Source organism: Xiphophorus maculatus, chromosome 4 (genome assembly GCF_002775205.1).
Source record: "Xiphophorus maculatus strain JP 163 A chromosome 4, X_maculatus-5.0-male, whole genome shotgun sequence".
Lineage (NCBI taxonomy): Eukaryota > Metazoa > Chordata > Actinopteri > Cyprinodontiformes > Poeciliidae > Xiphophorus > Xiphophorus maculatus.
In genome coordinates this window covers 26,083,824-26,105,199 of record NC_036446.1, presented here as the reverse complement: position 1 = coordinate 26,105,199, position 21,376 = coordinate 26,083,824, and the positions used below count along the sequence as shown (strand labels likewise).

Genomic DNA, 21,376 nt, shown 5'->3' with positions numbered 1-21,376 from the left:
TCAATATTAAATATTTAGTGACTTTAAAAAAGCTTCTGTCTTTCTGAAAAGATACTTGCAAGTTGGTTTTATCTTATTTCAGGAACACTAAGATATTTGCCCTAAAATATAAAGCAAAAATAGTTGGTGAGATATTGTTTTTTGCAGCAAGCTAATATTATAGCTAAACAACAATAGAAGAAAAAGAGGCATCTATTTTTTTTTGGCTTTAAACAAAGCCCCTTACCCCTCCATTTTGCAATTTTGGCATGTTTTAAGCTCCGGCTAGAAGACAGGAAGTGTGTTTCATTAATGCATTCTGTCACTAATCCCTCTCTGTTGGCCTAGTTTCTCTCCATTCCACCTGCTGTACGGCTGCAGGGGTTTGGAGCCTATAGCAAGCAGCAGGGTGCACAAACCGCTGGGATAATAGTTGGAGACCAACAACCCTTCAGCTTCTCATCCAGGGTTATGAGTAATTTACCTTGATTTGAATGGGCCTTAAGCATATAAGCCTTTGTTTTCCCACATAGTCATCCTTTCATGTTGAAGTATATGGCGATTCTGTGCTATTGCTGACTTCTTCTTTATGTGGGAGTGGTAAGGAAAGGGCCAGTGCGGCATGTTGGATCTGGTATCAGCGTTTCCACAGCAACACGTATTAAATTGCACTACAGTCCATCGCAGCTGGACTTTAGACAGGTGGAGGCACAGGTGACGTTAGTAACAGAGCGCACTCTTCTTCCAGGAAGGAAGCGCAACAGCTTTAGAAATGGTAAGAGAAAGAAAGTATTTTCCTAAAGCCTTCTTTTATATTTAAATATGAATCAGTCTTGTTTATATGACAACTAACACTAAGCTGTTGTTGCTCTGCAGGCTAAGTTCTTTACACCAGCTCAAATCAGCGGTAAGAGCTGTTTGTGTTTTGTTTTCCTTAGAACTTCCTTATACAATCACTTAACCGTTTCTTGATACTTAAGGATCAAATTTCACCATAAGCAAAACATCTTTACTCAAATCAATCTTAACCAGCTTCTTTGCTTCATTTAGGAACACATAGTATCATTTCTACCGTTTTCTCTCTGCAGAGTTCAAAGAATGCTTCTCCTTGTACGACAAAAAGCAGAAGGGTAAAATCGAGTCAAAAGATCTGATAACAGTTATGCGCTGCCTGGGAACAAGCCCCACGCTTGGTGAAATAGAAAGGCATCTTCAAGTCCAAAAAATCGGTATGTACACTGAGAACAAAGATCGAAATGTAATGTTTAACAGTTAATCTTTTAGGTGCTCCCCTCACGACAGTCGCTTCGGTTGGACATGAAAAACTAATCTTCTCTTAAACATGGTTCGATCATTGTTATTCACATTTTGCTTCCTAATACTCATACTTTCTAAAAATACACAAATGTCGTCGCTGTCTGTTCTCCAGGGCTTCATTAGCTGTTTTTTAAGTCCTGAACCAGAAGCTACTGAAATTAGACCTTAAGGCACTTTGCTCCCAGCAGCCAATCTCACAGATACTAGAGATTTTGCTGAATCTGTGAAAAATAACAGATACCCCAATTTATCAATCAGAAAACAGGATTTTATAACTAACAGTGAGAGACTAGATAGAAGCTTTACTTTTCTCAGACTCTGCTTTGATTATTATTATTTTTTTAAATCCTTTACATAGCTTTCAGGTAATGTGCTTCTGTTTTAGAAGGTGCTTTTAAGGTGGAGCCTTCGTAGTGTCTTGGTTCACTTTTCTCATTCTTTTGATATATTTAAAAAGACCCGTGCAAGTCCTGGAGAGATATTGATCAAAACCACATGAAACGGATGCAAGAACGTTTGGCTCCTAGGAGCTATAGGTGGTTTAAAATTCTGCTGAAATAAGAAAAATGTACATACACACATGCACATCGCTTTGTAACATATGTTTTGACTGCATCTAGTTAATGAATGTAATGTCTGTTTAGGTAAGACAGGCGAAGTAGACTTCTCTACCTTCCTGATCATGATGCACAGGCAGATGCAGCAGGAAGACCCGAAGAATGAAATCCTGGAGGCCTTTAGGATGACGGACAAGCAGAAGAAAGGACAGATCCAGGCAGCTGAGCTACGGGCCAAGCTGACCACCTTAGGAGAGAAACTCACAAACAAAGAAGGTAAATTGTTCTGGAAAATTGACTCATGTTGAATTAATTTGGCCAAAATCCTTTGATTAGCAACAATAACATGCTGATTTCACACGTCACTGTAGTACTGTAGCAGTGTGTTGTAATAAAACTGGCTTAAACTACGTTTAAGGTAACGGGCAGGTAAATTTAACAATATTGTTTTCAGTGGTTGGTATTTTTGGACATTTTGTTCATCTGAGTGAAAAGCACAGATATCTTTAAAACTGTTACATCCTGCCAGAGATGGGTTGACTCAAAGGACTGATAAAATGGTGGATGCCCTTACATTTTCTTACATTACTTTAGATAAGACAAAAATAATATTAGTAGTAAAAGTATAAACTTCTGTCCAGACTCCCTCTCTTATCTAAACTGACAATTCTCCAAATTTCTGGATACATTTATTGTATCTTCATCATGTTTTGTAATGACATAAAGAAAGTGATCAGAATCAGTTTTTCTTTTGAGTTCAGCTCTGTGACTCCCAGACAACTCGCAAGCTGTTCGCCTCAATTCAAGTTTGGAAATGTTCTTTCCCCGTCTGCTCAAACAACCTCAGTGTCTAAAATAGGAGTTTTTTCTATCAACAAATTATATATTTTTTACTCCAATTCGATTTGAGGGGCTGCGCTCACCATGCCATCTTGGTGTTTCCTGACGGATACGCCGTCTGTACAGAAGCAGCAGCAAATGGACGTTACATTTTTTCTTACAAGTGAAGGCACCAACAAACGTACCTTCATCACATTATAACAGCAACAAAATTAACAAACTGAAAATGCTGATTTTACATCTTGGTTCCTGCTCATGTTGAATCTTGAATTTGTGCTGCAGCATAGCTCGCGTCTGCAGGAGGTTAGAAAAATAGCCGTTTATTGCAGCAGTTATATTGAGAAATGTTTAATACCGATATATTTCTGCAGACCCTCAAAGGGTATGAGAAATCTGTGGTGCTTAAATAAAAAAAGCACGTTTTGAAATTTTTTGGTCTTTTATACATTGTCTTTGTGTGAACTTTTACACCTGAATTTCCCCACATTTGCCGAAATAGAAAGACATTTATTTATTGTCCTTTGCAGGACAGTAAAGGCTGTTTAAATTCTATTCTGCCTTTTTATGTGCACTTAGTTCCTACGGAAGTGGATTTATTTATTGTCATTGCTAAAAAATGAACAACAATAATATTAATTCAAACCTTTTCATTAGTTCAGTTCGTTGGAAGACCGGTCCTTCCTTACATTTTATTAGGAGCCTTCCTCAATTCTTTATTTTCTTCCTTAAACATCTGCGGGCTCTGATTCCAAATGTCTTTTTCTTTTCTACAGAGTGTTGGTGCGTTGAGGAAAATTGAAAGTTCTACTAAATAAATTCATAATCAGATTAACCCAGTTTAAATATTTCTGAGATCTTGTAAAATGTGCCTATGTTTTCCTTTGCTGACTATTAGGACAAGATAATGTTGAGCAATTTTCACACAACATAAAACAGCTTAGAGTTACTCTCAGGAAAGCCCAGCCAAACCCGTCCTTTGAGCAGCTCTCAAAATCACAAATTAAAAGCACAAACAAGCACATTTGCAGTTTGCCACTTTGTCAGCTTTCATTACCACAAATCCAGCTGGTTAAAAGCACAAAGGTTCTTTTTTTTGTTACTTTGCCTTTAGTAGTAATTAAAAGAAACCAGTTCAATTTGTTTCCAGAAAAGTGCCTTTTAAAAAAAAACAAACAAAAAAAGACCATTCTCCTATTCATACCCTAAGCATCATTATTTTGGTACTTAAAATAAAAATGTAGTACTGCATTCCCAAAACTGCCAAGCCATTATTTAAATATTTCCCTAATTTGTTTTTACAGACACAGTAGAATATCTCTTGTGTCATTTCTGATGGCAACAACTATGAATCCCAAGCTGCGAGGTTTGATGGGCCGACACACAGAGGAGATGCTAAAGTCTGGGTAAATCTCCAGAGGTGTTTGGAGCCTTTCAAAGCCCTCTTATTCAAGCAGTTGCTGGCTTCATGTAACTCTAAGCACCGTCAGTGGGCGGGTGTCACTGGGTGGGTGCCATGCACATTAAGCAGCTCACAGTCAAAAAGCCTGACTCAGTCTCAGCGGGAAAACAACCATCAAGTTAGTGGATCTTTGAACTGCTGAATATTAATGCCCCTCCACTAAAAGAGCAGACAACAGTGCTTTGGACTTTGACAAAAAAAAATAAAAAAAAATAGAAACAGCAGAGACAGAACTGGGTTTCTGTACTGCTATAATGCAGCTGTTTAAGGATTCTGGACATATTTGCAGAGGTTGCAAGGCTTTATAAAAAAGCCAGATTAGAAAGACTTGTGTGTCTTTTTTTTTTTTGCGTCTGTGTGTAGGGCATGCTTAATCACTCCTTGGTCTTTTTTGATCATCCTGGTACAGACTATCTCCTGGAACATTATACGTGCAAAAATAACATTCAATCATCTTGTATAATATTCAGATTAAACACTTTACACAAATTACCTAAAAAATGTACAATTTAATCCAAGTTTTTAAGGGACAGAACACAGTGAGTTACTAGTCAGATTTGTGTTTGGCACCCAGCAGTAAATCTAATACCGATCCTACTGCTTTATTCAAAATACAAACCCAGTTTTGTGCACAGAGTATGTAAAAAGCAGTGGGTTTATTTTCGTTTAAAAAAAAAACAAATTTCATGACAATAGCTACTTTGCTGCGTCTCTATTATTGGTTCATTTCTATAAAAGCAGATATTTTATGAGACTAGAGGTTTATACGAGCAGAACTAGAGAAATAATAGACAATTTCAGAAAAAACATTCCTATTTTTTTCCTCTGTTTTAGCATGGATTCAAACTTCCACTTTGCTGGCAACATAATGAACCGTAAAGAAAAATTTAAAAAAGAAGCTAAAAAGCCTTAAATGACTGAAATACTTTTCCGAGCTTGAACAGCATTTCATTCTTTTCATTATGTGGCTTTAAAAGCTTTTTTAGTCTAAAATCATATTTAAATTTGTTATTTCTCTTCTGTTTTCTTCCTTCAGTGGACGACCTCTTCAAAGAAGCAAACGTCAAGTCAAACGGCATCATTAACTATGAAGCGTTTACTCAAATGGTGACACTTCCACCAGTCGATTATTGACGATTTCAGGTAAAAAAAAAAGTGAAAGTGGTTTAAATTGAACTGGAGACACAATAAACCTGAGTTTTGCAACTTGTGGAAATCCTAACTCTTCAGTGCTTCAGACTGAGGCCCTTGATCAAATCAAAAGATATTATTTACCTTAACACTTGAGTATTTTCTTCATGAACTAGCACTGCATGCAGTAGTATACATCATGATATTATCATGCTAATCTAAATTAACATGCTTACATTTTGTTTTTAAATCTGTATTTTAAAAAAACTAACTTAATATTCCTTTGGGATTGGACATTTGTAAACTTACCATTAAATTTGTCATTTGAAAAGAACACAATTTTTCTTAATGTCTTTCTTCATTAATATATTTCTAATTCACCTCTGTGAAATAAATACAAATGAAAATAGGAAAAAATTAATTATTTTTAAACACTTAACTGAAAAGCTTTTGCTCATCAAGGAAACTTGGACGTAGCTCTCTCCTATGTGGGCAAAATATACGCACATGTTGTCAGACAGCCATTATTTTGAAACATCTGTCCTTGGTCCTCTTCTTTGTACTTTGATTTTCAGCTCTTTTTTGTTGTTGCTGATTTTCAGTTCCATTCAAGCAGTTCTTTTGTCCTTAGCTGTGGGTTCAGCATCACTGTATGGCTGAAGAAGAAGAAGAAGAAGAAGAAAGAAACCTTTCATTTTCCTATTTTAGCATTTGGCAGCAGAGTCTTATCGAGAATTTCCTGGTCAATGTTTCCACTCATCTTTTCTTTATTTACATGAAATCTCCTACTAGTGTAAGTCAAAACACATCTGATGTTCCCACCTCTGCACTTTCCTGTTAGTGTTTTTCTCCTGGTGGTGAGCAGTCCATTTTTCTCACTCTTGGTCCAAGTAGACCAAAATGTAGTCCACTTTGAAATGCCTTGTTGCTGAAAATGTTCTATATAAGTAAAATTACCTCACGTTGCCCACTTGTTCTCCTGGAACTTCAAAAGCTTTAGGGAGATTTCTCCTCCTCAGTGGAGTTCTGGATCATTTGTTGGGCGTTCACAGCAGCTGAGGACACAACTCTCAGTTTTCCCCTTTATTGAGAGATCTTCATAAATTTCCCTGCAGGTGGTTCTTTGAATTATTCTGATTATTGCTTTGACTACAGTCATGACCAGCTTATGGCATCATGTCTGCTCCAAATACCATTAGAAAGTTGCACAAAAATGTTGAGAGAGCGCTTTGAAGTTATCCATTATGGGAAATGACAAACCATATTCATTACTTCCACATTAAAACTCTGCAGTTTTTAGTAGGTGATAAAGTCATTTAACAGCCTCTATAATCCTCTTTAATATCTCACAAACTGCAAAGAAAACAAATATAATGAACAGAAAAATATTTTACAGCATCAGCGGAAATGTCGCCTTTTCCTTGTGGCATTCCCTCTGTGACACAAGATAAACTGCAAACACCAGCGTGCCTTAGTGCTGCTTAAAGAGGCTTTATAAGATAAGATCATTACATCGCTTTAGGGGGTTATTAATTTGAAAACTCTTTTACCTTAGTATGAACACAATCTCTAGGAAAGAATCATTCAGCACCTATTAATTAGGAGATTATTTTAGCTTCGGAGTCAGTTTTTCCCATGTTGTGAACACTTTTGTAAATAAAAACTAAGCTTCTTGACCTTTTCTTTTTAAATCAGCTTTTTATGCACAGTATGAAAAATGTTGAAAGTAAGCCCTTACGCTAGACAGCAGACCGAAAAGTGAAGTGTGGATCGATGCTGAGATATGTTGCTATTCATAAATAATCAAGTTTTCAAAATGTGTCTGAAATTATGCCTGAAGAATTAATCCTCCACCATGCGAAAAATGTGAATTCTTGTTAAAACCTATTCCATCAATCAAATTACTTGCACATAATCAATTGTACTTAATATTAATTGGTTGAAGATGATGGCGAGGTGGACGATGGGGTGGAAAAGTTGTCACAGAAAAAAGTTAATACAAATCAAAAGCAACTATATTAATAATATTAAGAACCAAAATGGGGGGAACAAATAAAGCCCGGAGTAAAATTTTACTATTGGCAACTTTCAATCGAAACCTAAACTGATTAAAGGATACATTTTTATCAAACATTTCACTGCTTTCAGAAGTTTAAAGGGAGTCATTTGGTAACTTGAGAGAGTTTTGGTAAAGAAAACAAAGGAACTCATCGAAACATTAAACAAACTGAGTCGCAGCATCAAGGATGGAACAGGAAAAGGTTTTTACCTACTCAGGGTCACACCATGCTTTTCTGTAGTCGGCGTCGGCTTGTCCAGGGCGTTCTTGGGTAACGTTTAATTCCAAGTCACTTTTTGCATAATTTGGAAAAAAATCTGGACCAAAGTTTATCCCTTCGGCATAGGTACTGCATGCACGAACAGAAACCTCTGCATCTTTCTGAACCCAACTCTTCTGAAGTGTCAGGAGAAGGCTTTCTCTCCGCCAGTCATAAAAAGGGAGCTGGGTGTCCGTGGACAAAGAGGAGATCCTTTCTTGATGATAACATGTTTGCATTTTTTTTTCTTTGCTTTAAAAAAAAAAAAGCATTAAAATATGTATTTAACTCACACAGGGTGTAAATACACTCAGGGGGTTTGATCTTATTTTCTTGAGTACAGTTGACTGATAAGAGCACGTAGAGGCTAAAATCACATTTCCTCCATCATTTGTATTCTCCATGGCACCGGTTCACCTGAGGCGTCAGAAAAGAAATTAAAAAACGGGACAGTTTTATAAAAGGAGACGTTTCTTTTGTTTATTTTACAAGGCCTGTTGAACATGTAAAAGGAGCACTGCTTTTATTGAGACTGATTTTCTTTTCAGAGGAAATGTTCATCTGTTTAGAGAAACTGTCAGTCACACATTACATTGACACCTTATGAGTTACATGAAGGTGGAGGTACAGAGATGTCCTGCTACATCTAAGCGAGTCCATCTCGTTTGACTTTGTTTAAACTTTACATGTTGAAGACGAAGAAGTGCAGAAACATTTGAAGGTACCGCTGCAGCTTCGACGGGATCAAACAAACATTTTTAAAGCAGAAACCAGAGCTTGTACATATAAGGAGTACTACACGTGTTTACCCATTAACTGTTTTTACATAACACGATAAAGTGTAGTGTCTTTTTTTTTTTTTTGAGATGTTTGACAATCATTTAAAACAAGCAGTACTCTAACACACATTTACTTCAAACTAAGAGCTTAACCAGGATTAAAAACACCAAATGATTCACTACTCAAGTTGAAACGGCACTGGGCCCGCCATTACCTGAAACTGGCACCAGAACAAGTGGAGCCTGAGCAGCTCCTAGCACCAAATATACCTGTAGCTTCTACTTAAACATTTACTCTGACAGTTAAAACAAAACAAAACAAAAAAAAAACAAACCTGTGTGGTAAAGCCAAAGGGTAACAAATGTAAAGGGTATACTATTTCATGTAGCCTTTTTTACAAGGTGCTGCAGACATTTAACAAGCTGAAGCGTTGATAAAGCCCACCCCTAGTCTGTCACTGCTCTGTTACATCTTTACAACCAACTGCTGTTCAACCAAACTGAGAAAAACATAGAGACAGCAGTGTCAGGAACACGCAGCATGAAAAGGGCTCTGAAAAAAAACCACAGCATGATAAAAAAAAATAATAATAATTGGGGCATTTTGAACATAGGCATTAGTTTCTGCTTCAAAGACTGCATATAAAAACTGGACAAAACCACTGAGCTTCAGAGATGAAGCCAGAGCAGATGTTCCTTTGAGTGGAAGCTACCTGATTACCTCAGAGTGCCGGCTCCAACATTTCTCTATAAAAAAACCCAGCTTTTTCCTAAGGTTGCTGTTGGAAAACAGGAACCTTAAAGCTAAATCAGTTCATCATTATGAGCATCTTTTCAAGACAAGTTACTCTTCCTTTGTGGCTGTAGTTGCTGTAGATCATAGCACAGGCAGACAGTTTATTCACACAAATCACATCTTACTAATGCAAACGAATGTTCATATCTCATCAAAAATGTATACATTTTCTTGGAAAATTTAATGTTTGTGACAGCTCTTAAATATGTTGACTGATATGAGTTACAAAGAGTCTTTATAATACCAGTGCTGCAAACAGTCCTGAATTCAGCCAAGAACTGTGATGTGCAGACCAAGTTTCACAATGTGGCATGAGATTATAAAACCAAACAAAACAAAAAAAGATTGGAAACAATGAGCTAAGCTCATCTTTCCTGCTAATATAACCTTAATAAAACCTGCACCTGATCTTATTTTTTAGGTTTAGACACATTTTGGTTGGTTACTTGGTGCCAAAATGCAGTCTTTTGGTGGCGTTTGTAAAAAAAAATTCTAAATTTTATGACCGCATTGCATCTGCGTGCTGCTGGTACTTCTGAATTAAATCTCTGATAAAAACGTGTAATAAAAACGTATCAATTTTAAGCAGATAATTTGGAGCTGGTTTCACTTTCCTGCTAAGTTCAATGGTACCCTTAAGAAAAAAAATCTTGGTGACCAGGTGAAGAGCTTTTCAGGATGACAGCTCAGAGGTGTGTTTTTAAAGGTCTGATAATCTTTATATTTGCTTTTTGAAAAGCTTCAAACACAGTATGCCAATATAAATCCTATAGACCAGTGTGTCTGTCAGAGAGTTGATCCAACTTGGAAATTGCCTGAATTGATCCTTTAGAGTCATATCTGACAGCTGACTACGGGTGTTAAAAACTCATTTAGATCGAAAAGGAAAATTTATTTTTAAGGCAACTCTGATAATGAATAGATTTTAAAAAAAAAATAAAACTATACAAACAGTGATCCAGCTGAACCTCTTAGTTGAATGCTCCTGAGATACTAAATAAATGAGGACTAAGGTCACTTTCAGCTTCTGTTCAATATGACTTTAGCTAACAGGCGCAGAATAAAGGTCTGAAATTGTTTCCATTGTAGCTTCATTTGTCAGCCCCAACGGTTATATTTGTCCTTTGAATGCGGTCTGGAAATTATATTTTTAATGATGCTCGCCGACGCTTTGGTGGAGGTTCTGTTAATTAACAAGCCACATAAAACTCATTGTGTCAGAGCAAACTGCTTAGCCTCTATTGAAGCTTTCCAAAGGCGTCAGATTTTCACATGAAGCTGTTTGGAGGTTCTGTTATGTTCTGGTGACGCCGGGTCATTCAAAGGCAGAGATGTGCACCAGGAGTCACGTAAGGATAAATCAGTCACAGCCGTTTTACCGAGAGCGTAAAAAGTTTGGTTCTGAATGAGTGCAAACATGGAAATACGAGTGTTTTTAATTGTAGTAAAAAGAACCCAAAAAACTCTTCATTGGTGGATACCAGCTGGTTGACCAACACATGACGACTATAAGCCCAGAATTTTTTTTAAAATCCAGACTATAAACATCTGGTGATTTTTCCACTGTTGGCTCCAAACCAGGTCTGCTGAAGATAAGAAGCACCGACTCACACCGCGAGTGTTTCTAGCAAACTCTCGCTCAACAATTGAGAAACTTCTGTTGTAAAAGTAAAAACCGTGATTTTAGGCAATAAAACCTATAACCAATGATTCTGACACAACAGCTATGCTTTGTATGTAAAGTTACTACAAACTTTAAAATTGGCTCTAGTTACAACTTTCAATAAAGGCAACTTGGTAGGTTTTGTTCTATTGCTACAAAACCTACCAGTCGGAATTAAAACCTGGCTTTCTGGACATAAACCTTGTGACCATTTCGCAGTGTTTAATTGTAAAACTGAATTAGTCTCTGCTAACCTGGAAAGGTTTGTAGACTTTCTCAAATGCAGCCTTAGAAAGCAGAAAAAAATCCCTGGTTTCTGCAAAAGGTTCTGGAGGTGGAAGCACGCCTTTTGAGTGTTGAACTTCGACTCTAACTCAATTCATGTATAGAAAGAATTTGCTGATCTGATTAAAAACTTCAGTCTGACACATGGATACATTGTGAATTCAGGGGTTCACATGTCAAGATAATTATGCCAATTTTTCATCCGACTTCTCCCTTCTGGCAATCTTAAGGATATTCCAAATATTATGATGGCTCTGAAGATAATCCTCTGATTTATTACTGCCTTGTTAATCCTCCATCTTGGACTAATTAGGCAATCCAAGATGGAGGATAATTCAAAATACAGAAACCAGACCTCTGCCACGGCCCCACTAGAAAGTGCAATGGACGTCTGCCATGTTTTTATGGCATGTTCACAAAACACTGTTAATTCTTCCTTGTCGGCCATGTTTGTTTACTCTGAACTCAAGTGTGATCTCGAGAGGTTTTGAGAGATTCCATGAATAAAATTTCTTCGTTGTCTTTGCCGTGTGGCTGAACACCACACACTGTATAACCAAACTTGATACAGCTGTGATTTTTCAATGTCTTTTGGGGACTCTCGGGTTTTGAAAACTGAGAGTCGTGAATTTTAACTTGTTGCAGTGTGAACCAGGCTTTACACTTAAGCTTTAGCTGGTAGGACATGCTTCATACAGGTAATAACACAGTTTCACTCAGGTACTTTGTCTCCGCACTGTAAGTCATACAGCAAAACATTTTAAAACTTTTAACAATGCATAGCAATCTTTGGAAAGCTTCTGAAAGACCTCACATTTTTGACCTGACACATGGCTCCCCTTTTTAAAAAACCTTAGTCGAGCACGTACAGTTTGAGACCCATAATGCAAAAGATTAGTGCTTAGCAGAAAAGCAGAGGGCTAAAAGCATAGGACTCAATGAAATGACAAATTATCAGCTATGCACCATATGTTTTGCTTCCCAACACATGTACCACATATTAAAAGCCACTGAGCTGCATGTTTTAAGACTCTGCTGCAGTCATCACAATAAAAACAAGCATTACAACAGAAAAGATTAGTGGTTTGTCTAAATGTGTTAATGCATTGTAACTGGGTAGAACGAAAGAATCTATCTTCTGTTAAACACTCTAACCTGCTAAGCAAACGTCGTCAAAATGCGGGACGCACAAAGTGCAAACAAATATGTAAGCCCTTGGTTTGCTGCAATTCTGTCCTTCACACCAGCTCCAAGTGAACGGTTGTCTGTCCGTGACTTGATTATTAAGCGTTAGCAGAGGTCCCGATGGTTGGCTCCCTGTAAAGGCCCGTGGTTTATTACCCTGTGGTTGAAGCAAGGAGAGTGGGACCTTGGTGGAGAGGCATGCCGGAGTCCTGACTGCACGTCCTGCAGCAGCGTGCCTGCATGTTTGGCTGGTGGCAGCGACTGAGCGAGCGCAGAGTGAGACAGATGCGAGATGCCAGACGGTCGTGAACACAAACCGCTCCTGTGTGGATGACAGAAAGACAAATGCTCAAAAAACGTCAGAGGTCGCTGAGTGCAGAGGCTGCATTGTTTATGGAGCAGGTTACCAGTACAAAAACTGAACTGGTCAGGGGGATTTTCAGGAACTTGAAACACATAGGGCTTAGTCCAAAATCCAGAACTAGCTCAATTTTCAAAACGACACCAGCATTATGTTTAGGTGATTAAAGTAGCTAATAAATGCTGGGCTAATTTCATGCCCAGTCTAGGTTTCTTTTTAACGAATGCAAATTAATGCCATCCAGCAGCAAAAACTTGGACAAAAAAAACAGTAAAAATGCCAGTAGAAATATGCAAAAATGTCGCTCTGTTAAAGTAGCTCAACAAACGAGACAATCAACTGATGCATGTTGCATTTTCCAGATTTTATATCAGTATATTTTTACTAGATTTCTGCGTTTTGATGGATTTGTTGATTTTATTTGTGCAGATTTTGTGAACTGGATGTTTCTCATGCGGTTGGATCGAGTTAAATATTGAACACCATTTGGCAACATTTATTTGCTTTGTAACTTTTGGTGGGAAGCCACCTGCCTTGATGGATGGAAAGATATACAAAAGAAAAAAAAAAGAGATCTTTGCTGTGGCAATTAAATTAATAGTGAGTCCTGGAAAAGGAAACAAAACTAAATAAGTAAATGAACCAAATCAGATATCTGCCATAATTGGATGAGAGTCAAATTCAATTATCTTTCATGACTGATTTACTTGTGGGAAAATTAAATTGCATTATTTGAGAAAGTGAACTCCAAGAGAACCGACTCGCCTTTAATGCTTATATTTGAGAAAGGACCCAGGGGCTGCTGGGCGTTTTGAAACCACCCTTGAAAGACACCCAGGAATACGTGGAAAGCTCTGTGAAAATGGGTTTAAAGGTTTCCTGTATTCCCGCAAACCGGTGTGAAGGACGAGGTTTGGGTGCTTGATGCAGCTGAAAGCAACATCAAAAGCAAACGGATGAATAGTATATTAAACATGTAATTCGGTCATTCAGCTGGAAGTCAGACTGTCTGAACTTCTGGAAGAGAGTTTACGTTATAAAACTTAACTTTTCAGGTCTGGAATCAGAAGGGTGACAAAACAGATCAGTGTATGCAAAAGATGAACAAAATGTATGGTTAAAAAAAAAGTGAGAGAAATCAAAGATTGCGTTAGTCCTTTGTATAATCTTTATAGCTAAATACTGAAAAAAAAAACATGCTTAAAACATTATACCCAGAATACAAGCACCCAAATTCATAAATATTCCTCTGTGACCTATATTAACACAAATGTTTTTGCATGGAAATCCAGCCTGACCACCAGCAAAACATCAGAGTGATCCTGCCTCATTTCTTTACCTCACTTTTAACTATCAGACAATAAGCAAATAGAAAATTAAACTGTTTTAACTATCAGACAATAAGCAAATAGAAAATTAAACTGTTTTAACTATCAGACAATAAGCAAATAGAAAATTAAACTGTTTTAACTATCAAACAATAAGCAAATAGAAAATTAAACTGTTGCTAAACAAAACAGTTGATGTGTGTTATTTGATTTTTTCTTTTGGGTGCCATAAGTAGTCCAGAAAGTGGCAGTGAAAGTGCAGCAAGGTGAAAAGACAACACTGAAGAAGGCATCTCACTGTTGGTAAAATATTTACCCAAAGGAAACTGCCATTAAATACTTCATTAGTTTTGTAGCCTTGCACGAAGAGCCATGATAAAATCAACATTTTGCAAAAACAAAATGTATATTTTTTTTTCCAAATACTGACTAAGCTTAAGCTTTTATTTCATCCTCCCTCCAGCTGCAGTCAGACTGGACTCGCTCCAATTGAAGTATTTTACGGAGATGACCGAAGTCTTGGCCAGATGTAAAAAGCAATTTGAAGGTGCAAAACCTTTAAAAACCTTTTTTTTTTTTTTTGCATTTTCTTTTGATTCTGAAACTAGACAAAAAGACAAATTTGCTTCTTAAAAACCCTCCAACCAGCACACAAAATCTCTATGCAGTGACTCAGTCTACATTTCAACAAGGCATTTTTAAGCAAAGCATAGTGTCCGTTTTTAACTTGGAGGTTATTGCTGTCAGTCTATCAGTTTGATTCAGGGTAATTAAGCGGCTCTCTTTCACAGCTACATACCTCCAACATGGTAATACTTCAATCTTAACATTTTTGTGGCCGTGCAGAAGATCTATTAATATATTATTTTTTTAGTATAGATTGTTAAAGTCCTTCTGCATTAAATCAATATTGGCACAGTTGGACTTCCAGAATGGGAAATGTCTCTTTTTGTCACTGTAAAAGATTTCAGACCTTCGCTGTTTTCAGTAAGCATAAATAAAATTAACAAACACCAGAAACCAAAAACCACCGAGCCACAAATAACACTTTTTTAGATGTATGACATCTTCTTCATTCAAATCTTCTCCAAATTCCTCCAATTTCCTTTATTCAACATGAATCACAGGAAAAAAAAACTGGATTAAAAATATACAATATTGTTTTTAAACAAGACATAAGAAACAAAAATAAGTAAGAAACTTTCAGCAAAAGATTCAAAGAAATTCATTGTCTGTTTCCATTCAAAATCTTGAATCATTTTCACAAGTTTGGAGCTCAGTCTGTCCTTGTAATTAGCACATTGTGTTGTAGGAGTAAAGTTTGTTTTACCATCTGACGCTCGTCTTCCCTCTAGCACAATAAAAACAGAGAAAAACCCACGCTTTCCTGCTGCAACCCGATGATTAATAACACGCCAGCAACAGAAAAGGACTTTAACAGGCAACGTCTCAACTTGACGCTCCCTGAGCAACAGACATCTATAAATCTCAGAGTGTCAAAAGTTTACCTTTAAGTGAGCACCCTTTTAATCAGGCTAAATATTTAATCGCCTATGTGCGCATCAAGAGCAGCATCAAATCATCATCATCGTCAACACAAAAGATGAAAATGTTTTCATTTGTAAACCTGGAGCTCCAGAGCCGTGGGAGACGGCAGACGGATAATGTTTGAACCATCTGTTTCAAGGGGGAAGAAAAGTAAAGAAAAACAGAGAAATTATCTATTTCAATAACTGTACGCACATAATGAGGAAGCAAGCTAGTAATTGTGATGAAGGAAAGTTTTAAAACGTTTCGCCCAGAAAAGACTGTCAATGTTTATGTTTTTTCAGAGATTTGCAAGCGGTCTTAAACTGAACTCATCTTTCAGTGCAGAATCACCTCCTCATAAATATGACCTTTAATTAAATGGGTGGTTTTGTTAAAAAAAAAGAAACAACTAATCCCCAATCAGTAAAATATGCAAGGATTGGATTTTATATTTTATTTAAAGCGTGATCAAAGTTTGATGGAACTTTTACTTACAAAAGTTATGAGTCCCTAAGGCTTAAATAAGATGTTATAGAAAGCTCCTTTTCTCAAAGCCATTTGTCAAAATGGGAGCATAGCATTCAAGTGCGGTTCACATTTGTTGATCTTCATAAATCAGGAACATTAAGATAATTACTCACCAGAATTTGCCCTTAAATATAATCTGTGAGAAACATGGCTTATCTTCTCTGGATCTTCCTGCGACATTAGTCCTCTAATCCTAGAAAATGTCTTCAGGTGATAGAAGGCTGACTTTGTTAATTATCTTTATGTGTTTCTGAATGGTCAGCTCTGAGTCCATCGCCTAGAATTCAGGCCTGATCAGTAGCTTCTAGCTGTAATGGCTGAAGCTGTGTGCCGACTCCAGATGATTGCTCTTTGACTTCAGCTTTGTTTCTGTTCAGCTGGAGAAAGCTGTGGCGAACACATGCACTGATTTGTTTTTAGCATCCGTCACCTGGTGATATTGTAAGGTAGAGCTGTTGGCATCTGCGTAGCTATGGCAGCTAATATTCCCATAACCATAGCTATGGCAGCTAATATTCCCATAACCATAGCTATGGCAGCTAACGTAATTACTTTTTAGGTTTGGATTGTTCTAATTTCACCAGTGTAAGATTCACTGCATTAAAAGATGCTTTGAAGACCTTTTGACATCTTTTCCATTGCTGGTAATAACTGCAGAGACCAAACTGTACTGCATGTTTTCAGACCGTCAACAAGGTGGCTGTAAAAATGAAAACCAGTCAATTATTGAAATGATAAGAAGCAATGCTAAAGTTAGTTTGTATTAACCAGCTGGACAAAGTCTGACTAAAAGTCAGTGTGTTAAAAATTGAGTCATATATATATATATATATATATATATATATATATATATATATATAAATAGGATAGGAAGATTTTATTGTATACATTTTAACTGGGTACAACTGTTATGTCGTATCAAGAACATATAATTTTTCCACATGACGTTCCCCAAAACTACTCATTTGTTGCTGCTTCCACTGGTTCAGTTCTCAAAGGGAGGTGGTAAGGCTTGGCTAATTTTCTTTCACCAAGTGAAAAAACAACCTTAAGTTAGATGATGGACAGTTTAAATAGGTCTCTAAAAACATCCAGGGATTGTTCAGGTCAAACAAATTATTTTAGAGAGCTTTACATGCGATAAAAACAAAAGTTGTAGCTTTGAACCGCGTCAGAAGACGTACTTTAGGATTAAACATCTTTTTTTCACAAAAAGATCTTTATGAAGCTGTATCCTCAAGTGTCTGCAACCGGAATGATTGGACCTTTGTGTATTTTGTTTGTAGTTTGTGCTTCAATGGATTTTATCTGCGTTTGCTTGTGACAGACCAACAAAAAGAGTTTTACAAAAAGAACTGGATAAGTGTTAATGCATTTTTATTTAATCCTCTCTATTTCAGCCTCGAGTCTTTTGAAGTATGTCGTTAAGGGTCACAGACATTTAGAAACTAAAGATTTATCCAATCTGCCTTGGGAAATAGCTCAAATTCAGAAAAAATATAGAGGATCAAGGAACAGTATACCGCATACTCTCAATGAGATTTATGCCTACGGTTGTATAAAACATTGATCTCCTTTGATCTAAAGCTTTCCGTCAGAGCTTTGGCTATATGCTTATGGTCTGAAATGTGAACCTCTGCCTTCGTCTTGGATCAGTTGCCGTTTCTAACAGGTTTTATTCCAAGTTGAATGAGTGTTACTTGAACTGAATTTTGACTAGACATGCCCACATTCTGACCATCATTTAGGATATCTGCATTTAAGGATGAACAGTTCGAGATTTCTTCAGCTGCATTTTGACAAATCAAAATGTCTTTCGAGATATCTCAACGACACTGATGGAGTCGAGATTTGAAAGGCCTGGAATTACTATCAAACTTAATTATGACTAATTGAAATAACATTTTTAAGATGTCTGAATTTGAAGAAATTGTGTATAAAACATTCCAGTGCTGCCACTGAGTTGTCCAAATAGTTGGCTGCAGAATTTTGAGTGGCTGCAATGATGCAGGCTTTTCTTGACAAAATTGTTAGAGAGCTAAAAGTGCTGTTATGAGCCCATTTCTGCCCCTAAAAGTGCTGTATTTTCATTTTTTTTAGACATTTCCCACGCCTGTTAATAAGTCACTTCAGATAAAACACTTACAAACAGTTCTGGATCCAAACATCTCTAACTTTTCAACTTTTGTGCTGCTCTCTGATAAGCTTTTGATTCACAAATGTTCTTCTTGGTTTTGCACTGGAATTTATTTATCGGTAAATGAGTAATGAGGATTTATATAGAGTACAGACTAAAAGTTTGGACACACCTTTCTAATTCAATGGGTTTTCTTTATTTTCATGACTATTTATAAGGCAAGAAATCCCACTTATTAACCTGACAGGGCAGGTTGACCTATGAAGTGAAAACCATTTCAGGTGACGACCTCTTGAAGCTCATCAAGAAAATGCAGAGTGTGTGCAAAGCAGTAATCACAGCAAAATGTTGCTACTTTGAAGAAACTAGAATATAAGGGGTATTTTCAGTTGTTTTACACTTTTTTGTTTAGTGCATATTTCCACATGTGTTATTCATAGTTTTGATGCCTTCAGTGTGAATCTACAATGTCAATAGTCATGAAAATAATGGAAACTCATTGAATTAAAAGGTGTGTCCAAACTTTTGGTCTGTACTGTATATAGAGGCCACACTTTTTACCTTTTTTTGAGATCATTTTTAAAAGCATATACGATTCTCATTTTACTTTTCAGTTATGTGTCGCTTTATGTTGATTTATCAAATAAAGCCTTAACAGGACAGGATGTAAAAAAAAAGACTTTCAAGGTTTACTGTCACTTTTGAAAGGCAATGTCTATTTATATTATTTTCACATGCGTAACACTCAGAGAAATGAGTTGGATTTAAGAAAAAAATCCAACTCTGTTGCCTGAATCCAGGTTTAAATCCATGACTGGAAGCCTGAACCTGTTCGCTAAAAACCACCCAAACTTGCAACTTGCAACAAATATTTCTGGCACCTTGTGGGTGCATGAGAGTTGGGCCTCGAGCACAAAAAACGTCTTGGGCCGACGGTGACCTTGTTGGGAAACCTTTTCTTTTTTAGGGCAGTTACAGATGCAAAGATCCCTGGAAAAGTGCAAATGTCAGGGTTTACTTGCCAAGACCTGCTAGGTAAATAAAAAAGAGAAAAATAGTAAAATAAATAAATAAATAAAAACCTGAACTGGATCAAAAACAATACTTAAAAAAAAAAAAAAAGATTTATATACTTGAATGTGAGCCTGTGACTGCAGCTGAGCCTGACCGTAAAACAGGTTGTTGAATGAACTCCTTTAGGAATATGTGTAATGTGAAAATAAAGAGTTTTTAACGACAGTAAGCTGAGCTAAAAAGGTGAAAACCTGGTTACCATAAATCATATAATAAAACACAACCTCAAAGTCTCTCTCTTAGCAATAATACATGACAAAAGTCATTTCACATATAGCATATTAACACTAATCAGTTTATTGGTTGTAATAGAGAGCAAATTCACCCATTAGTCGTTTTTAATGTTCCTTTAACTTCATTCAAGATGAGAACAAATGATAGTAAATACTTTTCAGCCTGGATTTCCACTAAAATGGACACATGTCCAGAAAGGATTATTTACGATAAATACAAAATATGAGTATATTTATTTAATAAGAATCAAAATACAAGTGTTTATGAAATGATTTAGTGGGAACCAGTTAAACAGAGAAGAAAGTCAAGTCTACCCTGCAAATTGCTGGTGTTATATAAATCTCTATGCACTTTGGAAAACCTGCTCCCAGAATAGCTCTTGCAGTCTGCGCTCATTTAAATGAGTAATTATTGATGCACTTAGTGGAAAGTATGCCAATTAAAAAAAATGGCACCAGTACCCTTATTGACAGCTATCAAACTGGAAATGGGTAGAGAGAGAAGGATGGAGGCATTAAGCAAAGGTCGTATGTTTACATCAATAACAACCAGAATATTTGCTTTAGATTCTGAAGGACCACAGGTCTCATTTATAAAACATTATGCAGGATCTATATGAAAATCTCCCCGACTCCCCAAAAAATACAGCGATATAAAACCGTGCGTACACACATCAGAAAGCAATTTTCCTATAAAATGTTCAGCTGCACCTCAGTTTTTATGTACAAGGCTGTGCCTCATACCCACATTCAACCACAACTGCTCAATGCAAACTACCTCATGAACGTCGAGGTTTACTTAAACGAGCCGGCTGACTAGTGTCATTTCCTGGAGAACAGTTGCAACCGTGGAGAAGGATTTAAGAAAATCCCGCAATTTTACGAGTCAGAAATCGTTGCGAGTGGGGCGGAGAGCCGAGCCGTGACAAATAAAAAAGGAACACGCTGCCTCCGGCATTTTAGGAGGCTGATGGCACGCTCAAGAGTTTACAACAGAGTCAGGGTTATAAGAGCCTTTGGCTGAAATGCTGCAATGTACCTCTAAATGTGAGGATATGCAACTTTTCAACTGAGGACACAGATGCCTCACAATCACCACCAGAAACGTCCTGAGAACTAATTAAAAATGTTTTCCAACCGCAAAAAAAGAAAGAAAATCCAGTTTGCAACATAGTTTATTTTCAATCCATAAAACATGTTAAACAAAATGGCAGTGGGTGGGAGTAGATAAAAGTCAGCCTGAGAGGAGACAAACACGGCCTTCGAGAACAGCCGAGGACAAATTACCCTAATCTCCTGCTTGTTTCTGTTTATTTCAGTGACTCACTCGTAACACAAGTTCTCTCATAGATGGATATTGGCAGCAATTTTTTTAAAAGAAAAAGCAAAACAAAACAGATTTTTGTCAGGTGGTGACTCGGTTAGTTGTCCCCAGATAACCTGGAAGCAGAATATCTTAAAAAAGAAAAAGAAAAAAATCCAATCAGGATTAGTTGATTCTGATTCAGCTAATCCAAAGAAAGTCTATCAAAAATTGGTATGTGACAAGTTAGAAAAATGTCAATTCTATGAAAATTTAAATGCAATTTAATTACAGTAAAATAGTCAACAGTGTAAAAATGTCTAATCATAAATTTGTATGTCATAATCATTTATGCTGGTTCAGTAAGGTGTTTCATATCACTGATCTTTAATAAATTAATTTAAGATGGCTCTACAGGTGAATGAAAAACATCCTAATAACTGAATGGCCGGCATGAAAATAGTAAATATTAAACTGGTGGCATGCAGCAACGCAGAAATGTGAACCAATTCAACAAATACTAAAATAATTCTTCATCATCATCAAGATCTTTAAAATATACACATATACATG

At 36.7% G+C, this 21,376-nt stretch overlaps 2 protein-coding genes across 2 annotated transcripts in view; one reads left to right on the top strand and one right to left on the bottom strand.

Annotated features, from left to right (window-relative positions):
* The first annotated feature begins 648 nt into the window (after nucleotides 1–648).
* On the top strand, nucleotides 649–5,614 carry calml4 (calmodulin like 4). Its single transcript, XM_005809591.2, has 5 exons — nucleotides 649–754; nucleotides 856–886; nucleotides 1,068–1,208; nucleotides 1,941–2,129; nucleotides 5,189–5,614. Exons 1-5 carry the CDS (start codon nucleotides 752–754, stop codon nucleotides 5,284–5,286), a joined length of 462 nt encoding a protein of 153 aa, XP_005809648.1. The 5' UTR covers nucleotides 649–751; the 3' UTR covers nucleotides 5,287–5,614.
* Nucleotides 5,615–5,701: 87 nt separating this feature from the next.
* LOC102223830 (A disintegrin and metalloproteinase with thrombospondin motifs 7-like) overlaps nucleotides 5,702–21,376 on the bottom strand; it is a 146,062-nt gene continuing 130,387 nt past the window's right edge. The window contains exons 24-25 of the mRNA XM_023332084.1: nucleotides 12,466–12,631; nucleotides 5,702–5,939 (exon numbers count right to left, since the gene is read on the bottom strand). Of these exons, the coding sequence (XP_023187852.1) occupies nucleotides 5,882–5,939; nucleotides 12,466–12,631 (224 nt within the window). The 3' untranslated portion in view covers nucleotides 5,702–5,881. The remainder of the gene's footprint in view (nucleotides 5,940–12,465; nucleotides 12,632–21,376) is intronic.

Excerpts from the sequence above, each read along its gene's own strand:
- calml4 (XM_005809591.2), top strand. Across the intron at positions 1,209-1,940 it reads TCTTCAAGTCCAAAAAATCG|GTAAGACAGGCGAAGTAGAC; the intron begins GTATGTACACTG and ends ATGTCTGTTTAG. Across the intron at positions 2,130-5,188 it reads GAAACTCACAAACAAAGAAG|TGGACGACCTCTTCAAAGAA; the intron begins GTAAATTGTTCT and ends TTCTTCCTTCAG.